Raw genomic sequence first — 19,368 nt, forward strand, 5'->3', positions numbered from 1 at the left:
TTTTATATAATTAGAATCTTATTTATAACAGATATAGTGTTAGGCAAGGATTGATCGATCACAAGGTCAAGCAACTCTTGGTGCAGACGGTCCATGGATGGGTGACCGTCTTGGCATGATGAGTTCCTCCCTATTTATGTGTTGGCCCGTTTGTCACCATTCAGAAGTTGATAGCTAAAATGCTGTGACATCATGTTCTCGTTCTATTTCTGAATAAAACAAGAGACTAGAAACTTTTATAATGTTATTTTCAACAGTCGCGATAACCCACAAATTCTCAATTACCATATCTAAGCACAATAATCGGTATTCTTGCAGCAAATTCAAAATATCTCGCGATACAAACATTCAAAATAGCAATACAAACGAATATATTGTGTATCTCCAATATAAAGTTTCCCATATTTTGTATACGACTAGATGCAAATGTATATGTTACTGTTAAACCTCGGTATACCAGTTAATATCAAGATTTACTAAGTTAAAGCAAAAGTTCGTAATTTCCTTTGTACTGGTTCATTTTGATAAACAGAGTTACCTGTAGGAATATTATAAAGTTAAAGAGTGTCCTCGTTTGAAAGAGCTAATCGAATTAACCATTGGTGTGATTTGAATTTTTTTTTCAGTGTTAGACAGCCCAGCCCATTGTTCGAGAAGTTTTTGTCTAGGTCGGTACGAAATGCGGCTGATACCGTTGGCGGCAACTAGTTTTGAAATAAATAAAATAGATACCTACTTAATGACAGGAATATCCTGCTGATAATGAGATAAAATGTATTATTAGTTTGTGTTAATTTATCACCAGATCTGGACCACCAAATAAATCCCCACACTTCAGAAAACTTAAATATTTCTATAGTTCAAAGTTTCACAGCCACATAATAACATAGATATAGTGGATCGTGCAAGTGCAGCCGTCAAACAGATTTAAGAATATTACCAATACATTTGGATCTTATATAAGATCATATCACAATGTTTATTGTTTACGAGCTCTATACGATATGCTAAAATAGCGCACGAGGAAAGAGATTTTCAAACTCATAGAAGAAATATAAGGAAGCATAACTTATTATATACAGCTTGTTTTTTCCTGCAGAATGCCTGGATTATTTACACTCATATTAGAATACTGAACTGTATATTTGCAAAACAAATGTTATTTAATATTTATTTGGGAGTATTTTCTACGTTACACGGGTAAAACTTCTATTAAGCTTTAAGTTTTTTTATTCTGTGGACAGCTTATTGCAGTTCCCACTAAGATTAAAAACTTACCAATTTCGAGATCAACATGTTTGTGACACTTTCAACCAAGAACCACCAAACGGGTATCGCTTAACAAAGAAATAGCTTATACATCAGAATAACACATAGACTACTTTTTATCCAAATAACAGATACAATTTCCTCAGAAGGCGGGCGATACAACTAGAGGCAGCTAGTCGACTAGACGACAAAAAACTCTATTGCTCTAGTATGGATCCAATATATATTGCCATATACCTATGTACTTGTATGTGTTCTAGGCTTATCAAACAAAATCCATTACATGCATATAGAATTAACTTGGAACTTAACAGGATTAAAGCGAGCGATCAAAATGAACTAGTAGTAGTACTTACCTAGTAGTTCTCTATGTACTAGTAACGCGTAGTTAGCAATGTTCTAAACAGTTTCCGACTGAGTGCGCTGTACAACAAAATGGCTGACAATGTTTACAAGTTGCTTCAACTTCGATTTTGCTTAGTTTGCTTGGCTTAGCATCTATCTATGTAGTTCATCACCTATAACAATTTTGAACATCATTTACAACGATAGCAATTGCTTAAATTAATCGAACTCAACTACTGCACGAGGTCCTGAGTTCAACTTCTGTCTTTTGGATTGAACCAGTTTAGTCAGCTTTCTGAAAGTCGAAGTCTAAAATCTGGAAGTTGGTGGTCTGGAAGTGGGTACCCAGAGGATACATAAAGATTGCACGGTCGGCAGGTGACTTTAAGGGTGCGTCCACATCTGGCGAATGCGCCGCGAATGCGCAGCACGCGAGAAGATCGCGAGCTGTCCGCGAGCTGCGCGCGTGCAGTCACTGCAATAGTTCGGTGCGCCTCTTTAGCGCAACTCACGCAAGGCTCGTATAGAGCGCGCGAGCGGCGCGCAATCTGCGCGCAATCAGTTCTCGCCCTTACAGTTCCGTATATTGGCTCAGTACTATCGAAGATGTCAGAGGTCGCGCGCCGCCTGCGCGCCGCTCGCGCGGCGCTTAGATCGCGCGCGAACTGCGCGCGGGCGGCGCAGAAGCGGCGCACGAACAAAAATGCACGCGCGCAGCTCGCGGACAGCTCGCGATCGGCTCGCGTGCTGCGCATTCGCGGCGCATTCGCCAGATGTGCACGCACCCTTACAGAGCTTTGACAGAAATTACGAGTGCTCAGTAGCTTAGAAAGAAACCTGCGTGACTATAGTAGGCATTTGTTTTCCGATCAGCCTAGAAACTGACCTAAGGCTAGTACAGAAACAGCTAGCAAATCAAAGTGTTGAAGTCCAAAATAAAACAACAAATTCACTTATAATACTTCATCATTCATTTATTCTTAGCAGCATCTTCCTTGAGGAGTTGGAAGACGTAAGAGAAGTCCTTCTGGCCGTATCCTCGGGACTGCACGATGCGGTACAGCTGCGTTGCCACGGCTCCGAGAGGGATGGGTGAGCGGATGCCGAGAGCCATGGAACTGGCCAGCTCCAAATCCTGGGGAAGATATAGGGTTATGTAGTTGTGATTGAGAAATTGCTGCTAGGGAAAATATGTGGCCGTTTTCGGGGCATTATGATGATTGAATACTATTAGGTATTTTAATACTTGATACTAAACAGAGGCAATAATGAATACAACTAAAGGAAAAGTTGCGACGAGCATTTCTCCTAATAATCTAATTTGCAATCAAACAGCGCCGTGGACAATATTCAGGTGTGGTTTCAGGGCCATATTATCTTCTTTTATTAGAGCGACAGTGACACAAACTGTTTTATATAAAAGATTGATGTTTATAAATCAACAAATTAATTAATTATAACTCAATCATTATGACTTACAACGTGAAATGTGACGTCACCGTTTATTTACTTAGAGAACAGAAAAACAAGTTTTATCTTATCAATTTGCGGTACAAGATTGTAATGCGTGTTTTAATCGACAGCGAATAAAGTTGTTGTGTTTTAATTATGAAATTAATTAATTATAACATTTCCACTTAAGAGAGTTATGATAACAGCCGGTATAAATTTTTGATCTATCTGGGAAGAGATTAAAATTACCAGACCAGTCTTGCCAAGGGTATCGAGTTTCCTAGGTAACTGGGTTGAGGATCTCGGATAGGCAGTCGCACCATGTCAAACACTGATACTCAGCTGCTTCCAGTTGGACTGGAGCCCTACTTCAAAATAGTTGGGAAGAGTTAGGCAGATGATAACGTTCATAAACCCAAGCCAAATAGCAAGTCCAGTAAACAAGGAAGTTCTCACTATACTCGGCCAGAATATAATAATAATAATGGCGTCCACGGCCGATTTCAGCCACGGCGGCTGTTCTCATTTAAAGAGATCAGTCAGCTGCGCAGGACATTTTATAGTGCACGAGCGCAATATATTTTATAGTGCACAGACACAGGTGCACTCCCTATTCCTTCACCCTCGTAACCCGATGGGACGGCAATCCGACACGACCGGAAAGAGATCAGGCGCATATACTCGGCCAGAATATACCACTGTGCTAACATACCTTAACCATAAGTTCGTTCTTGAAGCCCCCGTCGTAGTTCCTGCTGGAAGGAGCAGTGGGGACCAGGCCGGGGACTGGACAGTACACCTCGGTAGACCATGACCGAGCTGAGGAGTTGTTCAACACGTCTAGTAGGACTTTGGGGTCTAGGCCCATTCTGGAAAACAAGAAGCAGATTTAGAGATGTGCAATGTGCTGTGCAATCATTATGCAACGAAAAATATCTGATAGAACAAATCCGTTTTTGACCATTATGAAGACTATAGTAAAAAACTTCGGACGAGCAAAGCTTCTTGACAAGATCTGTGCGAACATAATAATGTGAAAGGTTAATTGAACTCAAAATCACTAAAATCTATCACTTCAGAAATGCAAAGTTAATTGGCGCAAAATGTTTTTATATCATCCATTTATTTATACACTGTACTTTATAAAATAAAATTACCATGATGATAATGTCATGGAAACTACCTAAACCAAAACATGGAGTGCTACTACATAACAACTATATTTTTGGACGGACGCCATAGGAGTAGTAATCAGTCAAGAGATTTGAAAAGCTACAACTTACTTAATACCCATATGCATGCACTCAGCAGTAGCCATTCCAGTGATGCCCATCAGCATATTGTTGGTGAGCTTCGCGACCTGACCAGCACCGACTTCCCCACAGTGGAACTGCTTCGCTCCCATGGCTTTGAGGAAGGGCAGTGACCTCTCAAAGTCCTCTTTACGGCCTCCAGCCATGAAGGCCAGGGTTGCGTTTTGGGCACCCATTACACCTGAAAGTGGGGAGAAGATTTTTAAAGTGGCCTTTTTGGTGATTCAACTATGTAGAAGAGCGACTACAAACTTTAATACCCACTTTCTAGAAACAAGAAACGATGCGGTAGGCTTAAGTAGATAGACTAGTAGTTTTAGGTTGACAATAATATGTTGGCAGTTTTTTTCGTTCGATATAAATTCCGTGTATAATAAAACCATTTTGAATAAAACACTTGAGAAGTTAAAACTGATGAAGATAATTTTATTTTGGGTATAGCGAGGTATCTTCGAAATTTGTGAGCAGATAAGTCATTAAAGCTATGGAATTGTGGTCCCCAACATCTATAATAATTTACGACATCGTTACTCAAGGTCATAATATCCAAAGTCAAAAGTCCGATAGTTGATATTATAAACTTAGGAAACCAGTAATTGGGTTCCGGAGATTAGAACCCAGATGGCCCTCGTAAAATATTGATATTCAACCCGATTTAGTTAGACTAAAAGCCGACCCCACTCTAGTTGGGAAAGGCTAAGCACAAGATTAGTTTGCTAAAGTATTATTAAGGTCATTTTATGTATTGGAACCTTTAAGTTCAGAAAATTGAATTAATATGCTGAGATCAATTTAGACTCTTCTCTTTAGCTCTCACACCCGTAAAATATTGCAAAGACCTTTTTTTTAATATAGAATTTTTCGCCGGTTCTTCTCCATAAGGCCCACTCTTTGGACCCGCATAGCTTAACTTAACTAGCTTGACGGTTCTTAAGCGCTTGTAATAGGTCTATATGAAGTAAAAATAAAGCTTTGACTTTGCTCTGGTTTTTATGCCATTCGACTTCATACAGTGGTCAGAAGTGATCCCACTTCATCTATTGAACTTTAAGTCATCTTCTTAGGACTTAAAATTGAGTAACAATCAGTCTCCATATCTTCTAGTTTGTAACTTGCCAATGCCCATAAGATGTTCATACATAGATCACAAATTAAAAAATCATAAAAATTACGTAACAAACGTCAGTGAGAAGCACAAAAATATGTTTATTATATAAGATAACAATAATTATATTTGCTGACGTGATACGGCAATGATTTTGTTATCTATAAACAAGCTTAGTGTGGCCTCCTTTGTGATATCATTTTATAATTTATCGTGATTGTACGTGTTGCTAGCTGATGATAGGAGCCCCCCAATGTGAAACGCCCGTATGTTTCGTTGTTCGGTAATAAGCCATTTCACCTTTGATTTAGATATGATTTTGATTTTGTTTAATATGAGATTATTGTTTGAAGTGCTATTTTTTCGATGTTTCTGGTTTTCTGAAAGTTCGTTTTCTTTTCGTTTCTGGCTATATAATTCTGACTGCTATGCTAAATTAAAGCAAGTAGTTTTTATTAAATTAACTAGTTATTTAAAGCTTATTGCATAAAGTATCTTGCAACGATGGCCAAAAAATCTTTTGTATTGCGTTTTCATAATGTTAACACTGTAATAATTGTTTGCTCTAAGTCTAATGTTTCTAATAATATTTTTCTCTTTATTCTTGGTTTATTTGGAATCATTCTGAAACTACGGAAATCTATTGCAATATTGCAACGTTATGATTCAAAAAGTCAAAGTCCTCATTGATAACCTTTATCGATTTGTCAGTCATAAACTGGATATTTACAGACAGTCTAAGAAAACCGTCTTGAATCTTAACGAACAGATAAAAACTTCGAGAGTTTAACTAATATTTAATTAAACACAAAACCTCAAGCAAGGTCGTATAAACGATAAAGTTATCAGACCAACAGTTATATAAGTTTTACACAGATTTTGTAAAATCACGTTTGTGGGCATCGTGATAATTTCTTCAAAGTGAAATAATAATTATCATCAACTTGGCGATACATGTTGAGGTATGGTTTTATCTTTACGAAAATAACAGGTGAACAAAACAAACGCCCTTAGTGATAACTTTGAAACCTAAAAAAAATCCTTTTACCTTTTCAGCATGGCATTCCAAACCAGAGACCATAAATTGGCTTATTACGTGATTAACTATATAAAACCAATTTATTTTAAGAAGACTAACATCTTACAAAACACTTGAAAGACAGTAACTATTATAATCCACATTTTATCCAGCTACATACAATTACTTAATGCACCCGAAATTGGCCTTTTCAACCTTACCCAAAAGCCTACATCGGTCCAAAATAACCCTGTAATTTTTAAAGCAGGACTTTTCGTACAGACTGGCCTCGAGACAGTCTACCTATCTTATGAAGAATGGTGTAGAAGCCTTACCTCCAGAAACAGGTGCATCTGTGAAGCCCTTCCCGCTCTCCAGAGCTACTGGGAAGATCTGTTTGGGCACGTTGGGGTCTACCGTACTGGAGTCGATGAGCAGAGCTCCTTTGCGGGCCTGAAAACCGTAACATTTCAATTAATAACCCTTTAGATGACAGCGAAGTATGGAAGAGAACATATGTGCAGGGTCCAGGGTGTATGCAGGTGGATGATGATGATGAACATTCGGCCCGTTTCCGGAAATACTACTAGACTTTGCTATCAAATTTATCTTGGAAACTATTGAATAATTTCAGTAAAGGAATACATTATGAAGGAACGGGATTAAAAAGTCTCCGTCGATCCTCTTTCTGAATGACGAGAAGTGTGCCTATTAAAATCACAACTATAAGGGTAATATTCAAATAGTTATAGATCAAGGGCAAAAACTAGAAGTTGCCATAACCATTAATACTCCAAACATAAAACCATTTGCGATCCAACTTGTGGTTACAAGAACCCATCTGTCACGAAGACTAGTTTGAAATATAAGTTATTATAGCATCTGAATTATAAAGCTGTTTGCTCACGAAAGTTCATCTTTTGAATTATTTGATGTTTCAAGTTAAGTGGTGTTTGTCAAAAGTTTCAGTAAGTTAGCGAACTTGTATTGTGGTTGGGACCGCTCGTTACTTAGGTTGGGCTCACACTAATGTAAGCGTTAGACAGTTATTTGTAATTTATAATCTAACACAACACTTGTAAAACTTCATCAACTTTAATGAATGATTTTGATGTTAACTCTACATAGGTCGTCTCGGAACGTTGCGGTGCAGGCACCATTTGCAAGAATTAGCGGGCGTTATATAGGCCAAATGCAAAAAAAGTCCAAATTCTGTTGCAGAAAAGTTGCAACAAGAACTTTAAGTAATCATATTTGACAGTTCATGATTTGCACAATATAATACTTCTAAGTTTCAAACATTGGTATTAATATAGGCTTGCTACAACACTGTTAAAAATATATCTATTCCCGCACAAAAGCTAGCTATAAGATATTGTGAATTTCCCCTTAGTATCCGAGATAGAACAACTTATATTTCGTTCCATATCACATTACTTGACCACAGGTAACTTGGACTAGTCTGAGGCGACTAGTCCAAGTTACCTGTGGACTACTTTCTGTGTGTTACTTTCACTGAAGGAAATATTATATTTCCTCCAAGTTACGTTTCTAAGGAACTTTCGCCGCTCTTCGTAAAGAAAACCTTTTCAAATTATAAATAAGGTCGGAATACATTGACTTGGGTATGATAGGTTTCTGAAAGGCGAAAAAAATCACGATTTTTGTATTGCCGCTCTCTAAAATATTCATTTTATTCTAGTTTTTAATATTGTGTTACAGCTGTAACAATAAGACCTCATATGTGAAATTTTTTACTGTCTAACGAGTGAAAAGTATTAATACACAATCGAGACTCAATTTGTCTCTACAAGACTTTTTGGTCGAATTCCACGACCGTGGTCACAGGCTGGTAACAGACGGACCCATTTTCCTTTTGGATATGGAAAACTAAAACTAAAAGAAAAGCAGGTGTAGTTAACTAGCCATATACTCACATGCTTAACCACACCATCATTGCCCAGGTAGGCGTCCAACACCACTTTGTTGCTGGGCAGTATGGAGACCACGACATCAGCTCCTTCAACAGCCGCCGCAATGGAGGAAGCTTCTTTGATGCCGTTCTTGGCTGCGGCTGTCAACGCCTCCTTAGATGGATCGTAGCCACGGACTGCGAAGCCCTGGAAGAAACAGTAAGTAGATTAGTGATGTCAATGTTAAAGTGACTAGGTAAGTTATTTTTGTAATATAGAACCCATGTCATTCCTAGTGAGCTGAATCGTTGAACTGCTGTAAATTACACTGGTATCATGCTGACTAAACAAATTATAAAGGACTCAAAAATACCTCGCGACCTTATTGCTTCACTAGAAGCAGCAGCTGCAGGTCACTAGAACTCAGATAAAAATAGATTTTCGTCAAATTATCTACAAATGGCCTATTACATTTTTTGTAAAAATCAACCGTAATAAAATCATGTTTAAAAATATTTACTCAATAAAATAGTAACAGAAAAAGATAAATAAAATGACACATCCGTATTCCGAACAACATTTCCTAGAACTGTAGAACCAATCAAATGAAACCAGCAGCACGCTTGTTTTGCCGTCAACCAATCGTAATTTGCTTCATTTGTCAAAGAGTACTTTCCGAGTAATGCAAACTGTTCACTAGAGTCGTAGTTCAGTAGCTATAGCTGCTATCATCTCACTCTGATTTGCTATTTTATAGATGAAAATAAATTGTCGGTCTCAAAAATGTTTGAAAAAATGACTATATTTGTTCACACTGAAAGTATCTTAAAGTGGTATGAAACTGAATGTAACAAATAATATCGAAATTGTAGTATTAATTTTTTATATTTTATTAGATACCTTTTCGGTAATTTACTATTACTAGAATCTAGCTATTTTTATTAATAACCAGTCCTTGATACCATAGACATTAAAACTGGCCATCGAAATTCAAATTCACCAGTTCAAAGCTTAAAACGACATTAAAAAAAAACAAAATCACATCAGCCGATCTTCCCCTGTACCCTAAAAGTGGCCTTTTTCAATACATTTACATCATGTACCGTGATGTAGGTGGGATAATACAAAAAAATCCATGTTCCCGTTCCAGTCCATTGGGAAATAGGTACATTAATATAACAAGCCTCTTCGGGCCCAACCCAAATCAACGGACGAACGGACATCTTGAAATTTATTGGCAAAATACTTTTTTCAACATGATTTACCTGGAAATATGGCTTTTTTTCTTGAGAAGAATGAAGAATGGCGTTATTTTTTATGTTTGAAGTATGACATTGCGTTGTCGTTAATGGCTTCTAAGAAGTTCATAAAATCCACATCAAATTGTATAGTAACGATTTATATATATATATATATATTAGGTATAATAATCCTTATATCGAGTGTGTCGTTCACAATCACATACATACACTGGTACATACAATACACATATACTGGTTAATATATGTCGATTAACACAAAGAAAAAAGAAAAATACGTAAAAATAATAAAAATATAATTTTTCAAACAAAGTTAATAGAATAAAAATGTGCGAAAATTAGAACAACATATAAAAGTTAGTCATTACAAACAACTAAAACTCTCCCTTGAAAACTGACAGCTTTCATCTGATCAAAACATTCGATACTCCTAACTTTATCTCTGCTTTACACATGATTTTGTAAATTATAAAAACTAAAAATGTCTCCTGTGGCTAAACCACTGAATTGATTAGGTTATTTTTATTACAATTCGCCATAGAATATCATAAAGTATATGCGATAGGATTTAATGTGATTACGAACGACACACCCTATATATGTGAGAGGAGGCCCGTGCCCAGCAATTACACGATAATTCTTATGGTAAAAGTAACCATCTCCTAAATATCCACAGCCTCCCAACTAGCATACTTAACTCAGCTTTGCCCACTCAGGTGACAAAACACTTAACAGAGAAAAAAAAACAGATCCCCTAAAATCCCTTTCACAATTAACAGGGCCCATCCCTTAAATAAATCGAAAACTGTTCAGTGCAAATCTCGTCGAACCTTAAAATGTTTTACGCAAAGCAGCCATCTACATAACTTAGCATAATCTTTGAATCAACTGAAAGGATTTTAATTTTAAATTACAGTAAATGTACCATTAACCGCCCGAGGATTTTATCTTGTCCTTTTTTCAGTACTTATTGGGAATTCACTTTGTGGCTGCTCTGTTAACGTTTTTAATGTACCGGGGAGTTATTTTTTTACTTATTATGCATACAGTTGTTGGTGTATTCGGGGAATTTATTTTCTAACGTAGTGAACAAAATACAAAGAAGTTACGCTACTTCTTGATCTAGAATAAAACTCAGCCATTTAAGGAAACAAAATTCAAAGAAGTTATGCTACTTCTTGATCTAGAAACTCATCCATTTTAGTAAATATGTTTTGTACGTTTCTACCTTAAGCAACTGTAAAACACGTACTTTTGTGTAGTACAGAGCTTTTACACTAGTGGATTTTCCGCTCGTTTTTACCGTTCATTTGACCTGTAACTGTCATTATTTGAACCAATGTTGTCAATGGATCCGCTAGTGTAAAAGCGCTTTTATATAAAAATACCACGAATGGCCTATGTCCAGTACTAGACCTATACAAAAAATATACAAAACATCCGAATTGAGACCCTCCTTTTTTGTAGAAAGTCGGTCAAAAATGACTGGAAAACTGACCTACAAAAAACTCAACATCAAAATTTTTCTCAATCCAAGGTACATTAGTAATCCCGATTTGTTGAACAATTTGAATATCAACTCAAACACTCCTAATCAAATATACAGAGAATTTACAAGAGCAAGCTTATCACAAACAGTCATACATTGAAACATATTTGTCTCTTTCCCTCCCACAACATAATGTTACAAGAGTGAGTGAGACAACTAGTGGTACAGTTGAATACTCGAGTGTTCGGGTCAATGTCAAATGGTTATTTTGATACAAAGATTCGTTGTGACGTTTGTAATAGATATTTAATTTTGACTTTCACTGTGTGTCAGTGGATTAGGGGTGTGTCCTAGTAAGTATTTTAAGAATGTTCGAATTAAAGCAGAAGTTAGGACTGTTAAATAGTAGGAGCTGTGGGATTGTTCGAAAGAGTTACTGCAGCCCTGATACATAAAAGGCTTAAGAAGGAACGTGATGGGTTTTAGTCAGTAAAAGTCTGACACTCCTTCACACTGCACCCACAGAGGGAGCCGTTATAGGTATGATAACTTCACATATAAAAAAGACTGATAAACAAATACGTATTTATATAAAACAGAGTTTTATACAACTGATAGGATGATAGTAATTACAATGAATACAATATTGAAAACTATAATGTATCTTAAATGATGTAACACCCAATAATTATTATGTGAGTAGGTAATGTACCATTACTTGTTTAAATACGCTTGACTAGAATAAACAGCTGATTATTTCCTCCGTACAGATATTATAAATTCGGAGGAATATACCTACTATAGATAGATTTCTTCCTCTTTCACGCAAAAACTACCGAATGAATGCGGGAAATAGTTCAGTCGAGAATCGGGTAAAACCGCTATTATAAATAATGAAATATTTTCTTTTCAACCTGAAAGTCAGGAAAATACTTGGAAATTTCATTTTTGTAATTTATACCCAACTTGTCAAAACCCTAGTAAGATCACATAATTATTTATCTCCATGACTGTGTTATCATTTGACCCATTGGTCCCATTTGACGACCATAAAGTTACAGATGTTGCTAGTCAAATAGATGTTGTTTATCTATTACTCGACTGCTAATGGGAGGGATAATGTTTTTACTCGCTTATCATAAAACGCAATAACTATGAATAGTAAATATTTTCCTATATGCACATGTGGTTTAAACTACTGTTTGTAGTTCTTTACATATTAAGGCAAGTACCAATGCAACTTATCTAAGTTTGTACGTACTTTCGAAGTATTCTTTGACACCAATGACTGTGTTTCGGTAGCACGTTAAACTGTAGGTCCCGGCTGTCACTGAACATCCTTTTCAGTCGTTACGGGTAGTCAGAAGCCAGTTAATCTGACGCCAGTCTAACCAAGGGGTATTGGGTTGCGCGGGTAACTGGGTTGAGGAGGTCAGATAGGAAGTCGCTTCTTGTAAAGCACTGGTACTCAGCTGCATTCCTTTAGACTGGAAGCCGACCCCAACATAGTTGGAAAAGGCTCGACAGATGATGATGCACATATAATTTATTTGTTTGAAATTTCTTTACATTATTTTGGCTAACTGTACTTCTGTTCATACTTATTTTTACTGTAAGGACAAAATGACATTCACAGTTTACCTACTGAAAAAGGAGATCAATTTTTGGCTGTAGCATGAGTAAACAATCTTCGTTATTTACTTAGCTTTTAGCGAAGTTAGATCACTTATTAAGTAATAATGTATTATCAAATTGTTATCAATGAAAGAATCTTATTATTTACTGAGAACAGAGCAAGCAAAGAAACGTGTAGAGTTAGTTAAATAGGTACCTTTTAATGTATACAAATGATTAAACATAGCTATTCAAAAAACCTTGAGATTGAATTAATATAATACGCAAATAGGCGCCTATACCTACATTGATTTTAAGTTGCCATGGGAGTTACAAGATAAGTTCTTAAATATAGTTACAAATTCTGATAAATTAAATATTCTGATATAAGTACCTAATGAGAAGTAATAAGTCTTATATTAAGTAGGTACCTACAACGTAAATGATCATCCAATACAAATAGTTTTAAACCAACCAACCATTAATAAACATTCTAATTCCAAACTAATTTGAATAAAGAACGCGTTCAAAATTTATAACCAGCCAACCTTTCAATCTCACCTTCTTAGCTAAGTTTGCAGCCATGAATCCTCCCATGTTCCCAAGGCCAAGAAAAGCCACATTTTTGTCAGGAGCCGAGCTATATTTCCTGGTCACTGTGAGAAAACACTGTGTGCCTCGCGACGCCATCTTGGATTTCTTTATTTAGCCGCACGTTGTTTGACCGGCGCGCGCGCAACGCTACTGCCGGCGAAACCGGCCGTGCGGTGATACTATTATCATTATCAATAATGTTATCGACACATGATGATAGTAAGTAATTAGTGGCATGACTATCGTGATTGTCATAGGCGTGGTTGAATTGTTTAAATCTAGGAGCAAGTTATTACATTACATGGATTACATAATTACTTTTAAAGTCCATATTTCTTTTAAATTGATTTTTTATCTTAAGAAACCTGTATCTGCAATAAACAAAATTAGAACATAAAATTGCTGTTCCCATATTATTTTTTTATACTAGTTTGATACTTAAATCCACCCAGTCTAGTTTGTCTTGACTACCATTTAGCGGTAAGGAAAACATGCACAGTGAAAATATCTGTATTTCAAAATATGTTACAGTGGATACACTTGCAAATAATGCCGACACTCTCTTTCCCACATCACACTCCTTTACACGAAGAATAAAAAATTGTGTCTGACAAAAATATTTTCAAAATATTAATAAATTCATCTTATTAAACTTCAAACAAATCTTTGAGCATTTACTTATTATTTATATTATAAACATAACTTTCAACAATAAAATTATTCTTTACAAACTAATCGACACAACTTGCGTCGTTTGTAACCGGCCTTATCATTATCATAATAAATACCACACACTGGTGTTGTTATGTCAGACTTGGTATTCTGATCAACACACATATTTTTGTGTTACTCGTATCAAACTGGTTTACCCAATACAAGTTTTGTTAAATTGTAATTTTAATTTTGTTTTGACCAAATTCTTCTTCCTCTTCTTAGCGTTTATCCCGCCTTGAGACGGTGACCGCTTTCCGTATCTTCTTCTTCCACTTCGCTCTATCCTGGACATCTTCCTCTTCGAGTTCGCAGATTTCCATGTTTTGACCAAATATGGTGATGAAAAATTCTGTTAAGACAATTAACAATTTAACAGGTATTTTTCATATAAAAATGCTTTATCTATATATTTAAACATCTTCAAATAATCCCAAGAGTGAGAATTTTTAAAGAAATATCTAATGGTCTTATTTTTTGATTAATTAATAAAATACCTATTTCGTAACAAATAATAAATTATCGACAAAATAATTGGACCGTTTCGTGTTATCTCGCTTAAGATACAACGATTTATATCGCCAAGGTCATTCGTTAATAATTCTATAGAAACAACATTTTAAATTAAATCGATATCTATCTTATTTTTGTACACTTTATGTACAAATGACGTACAAAATATAGCAAGCAAGAATATTCGTAACACTAAGGTAATTCTCTCATTACATGAGAACTTTTAACACACCTACCGGAATTTAAGCTAGTCTAAAGATATATGCTAGTTTTCAGTTCAACCCTAATAACAACATAATTAAATAAACTCAACTGCTTTACAGGACAAAAAAAAATAATCTAAATGAATGAAGATTTCAATTATTTATTTCAAACGAAACGAAAAAGTGTAAGTACCTAGGGATATAAAAAAGTAAAGAAAAGGTATAGAAGAGTAAACGATAACAATGCGCCTAGCGGTATTTATTAGACACTCACTAACACTCTGCTTGCTATGTTTTTTATATCAGGCGTATTAAGACTTGAAGGTAATAAAAACTTACGTTTATTATATCCAGATTTAGTTAAATTATTTCTGACTAAATCGCCGACACAATATAAAGTAGAAGCGTTAAACATGTCCCAAGATTCATTTTTAGGAATTTTTAAGTTCTAAACAACATGTATTATCATTTAATAATTTAATAGTTGCCCGGTTCACAAACACATTTGGCTGATGTATCCCTATTTTTGCATATACATAATTCGTTTAAAATGCAAAAATACACAATAAAATAAACATAGTTTTCTGGGCTGAAAGAGCATGAAACTCATTCAGGCGGCCAACTAACCGAAACTTTTTAATTTCCATACAAAATATGTAGATTTTATGACGCAAAAATGACAAAGTGCCACCATACGTCACCGCAGGACAATTTCATTTGCATCCAGACAATTTTTATTTACAACTCATTTGTTTTATTACTTCTCTAGCTATGCCTCACGGTTTCCCCCGACTTTTGTATCTTATACAACGTTTTGTGTATCACAGCCATAGTTTTTGGTTTTCGTTCGGCTCCTTAAAGATGTAGCATGATATTAAATAGATCATTATCTCGATTCGATAACAGAGCTATCAAAATCGATAATATCTAAACGATTAGAATCAATCTGCCCGGTAAAACCGACAAAAAAAGATTATATAAGATTTATTTTAATACAGAACTTTCACCTACTACGGTTGCAACCGCGTCAAATGGGCATTACTACTCTCGCTGTGGCGGCATATTGGGCTGACAAAGTGTAGTCTCACTATAAGACATGTCATCGACACGAAAGAAGAAGACCTGTATGTAATTATGAAAGAATTTTCCAAATATGCCAAATAATTGCAGAGATTATCGCCTTCAAACAAACACACAAACTCAAACCTTTATACTTAAGTACAGATGTATAGCCAAATAGCCACATTGCCAGTGGACTGAACAGTGCCAAGTTATTCATGTTTTAGCCTCCGAGTTAAGTTTTGAACTTGTCAGTTTGTACTGGCTTAATTTAAGTTTGCCTTACCAGTTTCTAAGTAGGTCCCGATAACTTTATTGCAAGAAATACTTTATTTGAGAATAATGGAGTCTGGTTTAAAACTGGTATGGGTAATTTGATGAATTGTTAAGTAATTAGTGAATACAAGTTTAACGACTACAAAGTCTGTGTATGTGAAGGATTTGCTTTTTAGCACTATATGGGTTGTATGCGTGAACTTGTAAACAAAACTCACGTATACGTGAACTTTGTTCTTCTACACGGGCATCCTGAAAAACAAAACTCTTCTCAGAAGTCGGATAATAAAAACAGAATCAAATAACAATTTACTGTTTAAAAATATCTTTCGGTCTGTGTAAATACGAGTTCCTTGTTTCTTATATAAAATCCTCTATATAACTGATTTTTCTCTATTTTATTAACCTTCTTAAACCAAGAAGCTACCTCTTACAATATCTTAGTTCAACAATTACCTTGCTTCTCCCAATATCAACATTGAACAGTGCAATCACCGAAAACTTGAGTTCTATCAATAATATCAGTTAAACATTCAAGCAAGGCGTGAACTCAGCAATTACCTTCCAAGCTTTGTGATCGCTGCACTTTGTTATTTGTTCGACAACTGTTCCCCTTGTAAACCTGCTTCTTTAAGGCGTTTGGGAGACTGGTGTAATTTTGAATCGTAATGCTTGGGTAGTAAAGTTGGATTTACTTTGGCATAGAGGCTACCAAAACGGAGTATGAGGAGAAGTTTTTTTACTTATCCACATTAGCGGAAAGAGTAAGCGGTGTAGAGAAATAGAGAAATATTAACCAAAAAAAACAAGGTTTCAGTATTTCCCCGCAGCCACAGTACGTATATTTAATCATTCATTTATTTAACGGTTTATATACACACTTACATATACAACACAGACAAGAATCAAAATAGAAAAAAAAATGTACAAAGACACAGGTTATTTCAAAAGAAATCTCTTTCAGCGGGCCCGTCTCAACATTTATGTAATTTAGGGCCAATTTTTCAATAATAACTTTATTCTGAAGAATATGTACAATTATGTGCAATCACCGAAAACTGGACTTCTATCAATAATATCAGTTAAACAGTGGAGCTAGGCGTTAACTCAGCAATTACCTTCCAAGCTTTGTGATCGCTGCACTTTGTTATTTGTTCGGCAACTGTTCTCCTTGTAAACCTGCTTCTTTAAGGCGTTTTGGAAGGCTGGTGTAATTTTGAATGGTAATGTTTGGGTGGTAAAGTCGAATTTACATTGGCTTAGAGGCCACCAAAGATTTTTGCTTATCCATATAAGCGGAAAGAGGACGCGGTGTGGAAAAATGAAGAATATTAACCAATAGGCTTGATTTGATGGGATAGTTTCAGTATTCACAACACAGCCTCACTCAGCCAAAATACATTTACGAACTTAATAGTTTTTTTGAATAATCAAAATAATAGAAATTAACTGATGATTAGGAAATCAGTTAAGTATGTCCCTTATGTTATGTAATTTCTAACTAACTTCTGGTACCTATACTACGTATGGGCGGAGACGAGATGTTTGAGAATGACAAAATTCTTACGTCTAATTTCTCTGCTCCGTTTCGCTTTGGTAAAGTCTGGGTCAGCCTACAAAGTCGGACAGCCTATATGCCAATAACTTAGAGGTAGGATATCCTTTGATAAAACTAGTTCTGCTAACTCACTTTCTGACTTGTATGTCAAAGGTCTACAAAATAACAGCTAGAACACAAGGTCTGAAATACTAGATGGAAACCAGGACCGGACTTCGAAAAGCGAGCACCTTTGTTAAATGCGATTTTTAGGAATGTGTGTTCGTTTCAAAATTTAGCATGCTTCAGGGAGAACACGAGTTTATTTTTTAGACTTTATTAGATACTTTTTCTTTGATGAATAAAATGTTTAAACAACGTTCACTTCTTTTTTCGCCAGTGATTAACATTAAATGGTTTAGGTTTTTTTTTCTTCTGATATTGTGACATAACACAAAAATACTTTTATCGCAGGTATAGATATATACCCAGGTAAATACCAAAACTAAAATAACGAAGTTTATTATAATTGCTCATAATAATCCTCTTAATAAGGATCGAAAGTACTTATTTTGCATTCTTACATTATAATTTATTGGCAGGAACAATAGAGTATTGCGTAGGGCGGGCGGCGCACTTCATTGGGCGGGCGCCGTGATAAAACTGTGCTGCGTTAATCTTTCACATTCATCAAGTTATTAATAAAGACATGGTGTACACTTGTGGAGGTTTCTCGTCGAAAGGCAAAGTTGAAGGCAACCAAGGTCCGAAACTTCTTACCAAAGAATTTCTGGAATTAATGGATGTAAGTAGATAATAAGCATAATATTTGTACACCGATTTGGTAGAGTGTAGGAGTCCAATTTTTCCTTTCTTTCTTCATATCGCATCAAATCTTCGATTTGTTACGATATCTATTAAATATCTATTGGGTACAAAAAATATCCCTATATCTAACTGGTAGTGACCTTTTTTTTTGCGAGAGTCGCTCAGAAACCAATAGTGTTAAAAGTGCGAGAAGGGGTAAGGAGGTTGCTAAATTCGAGTATTGACGCTCAAAAGTTGCCGACAACTTACCATGAAGTTTTGGGAGAACTGTACCTTAAACTTACAGTTAACACTCTGATAAAATAACAAATAAAAAACAAAATAATTACGAATATATTTTTATTTTAAAAAGTATTCAAGTATTTACAATTCATTATAACGTAAGTCTTAGGAATAGCATTTTTTAATCACACGTACACATCAGTCATCATTTACCAAGACATATAATAATATATGTTACTTTCATATCAACATTTAAATGGGTACCTAGTAACTTCAATACAATATTTTATTATGAAAAATAACAAAACTCAACTCTTCGAAAAATTGAGGTAAGGACGGTTTAAGAATTATAAAACGTACCACAACATTCTTAATCCTATTATATTTACATACGAAAAGCATACAAAATATTATTTCAGAAATCACATAGTTTCACTGGGAGACTTATATGAAGTGATTTTTAAGTTTAAGTTATAACTTAATTACTTAACATAAGATAGGTACTTGAGCACATAGGAAATTGTTATAAATTATAGATACACTCAAATGCATACAATTCGGGTCAGTTACAAAAATGTAAGTACACAATTGTTTTAAAAAAATTCTTAAGTCACAATTTTTTTTTAAATTTATTTGTAACTGACCAAA

The 19,368-nt window shown here is 35.3% G+C and overlaps 1 protein-coding gene across 1 annotated transcript; it reads right to left on the bottom strand.

The window, feature by feature from the left end:
- Nucleotides 1–2,562: 2,562 nt before the first annotated feature.
- LOC110372073 (probable 3-hydroxyisobutyrate dehydrogenase, mitochondrial) lies at nt 2,563–13,536 on the bottom strand. The gene is made up of 6 exons (XM_021328595.3): nt 13,339–13,536; nt 8,440–8,622; nt 6,838–6,955; nt 4,350–4,560; nt 3,779–3,935; nt 2,563–2,749 (listed from the first exon to the last, which is right to left on the bottom strand). Exons 1-6 carry the CDS (start codon nt 13,465–13,467, stop codon nt 2,585–2,587), a joined length of 963 nt encoding a protein of 320 aa, XP_021184270.3. The 5' UTR covers nt 13,468–13,536; the 3' UTR covers nt 2,563–2,584.
- Nucleotides 13,537–19,368: the final 5,832 nt, after the last annotated feature.

Source organism: Helicoverpa armigera, chromosome 2 (genome assembly GCF_030705265.1).
Source record: "Helicoverpa armigera isolate CAAS_96S chromosome 2, ASM3070526v1, whole genome shotgun sequence".
NCBI lineage: Eukaryota > Metazoa > Arthropoda > Insecta > Lepidoptera > Noctuidae > Helicoverpa > Helicoverpa armigera.

Coding starts and splice junctions, on each gene's coding strand:
- LOC110372073 (XM_021328595.3), bottom strand. CDS start 13,467: ATGGCGTCGCGAGGCACACAGTGTTTTCTCACAGTGACCAGGAAATAT. Junction 3,936..4,349: donor TGCATGCATATGGGTATTAA/GTAAGTTGTAGC, acceptor CTTGTTTTCCAG/AATGGGCCTAGACCCCAAAG. Junction 2,750..3,778: donor AGAACGAACTTATGGTTAAG/GTATGTTAGCAC, acceptor TATCTTCCCCAG/GATTTGGAGCTGGCCAGTTC.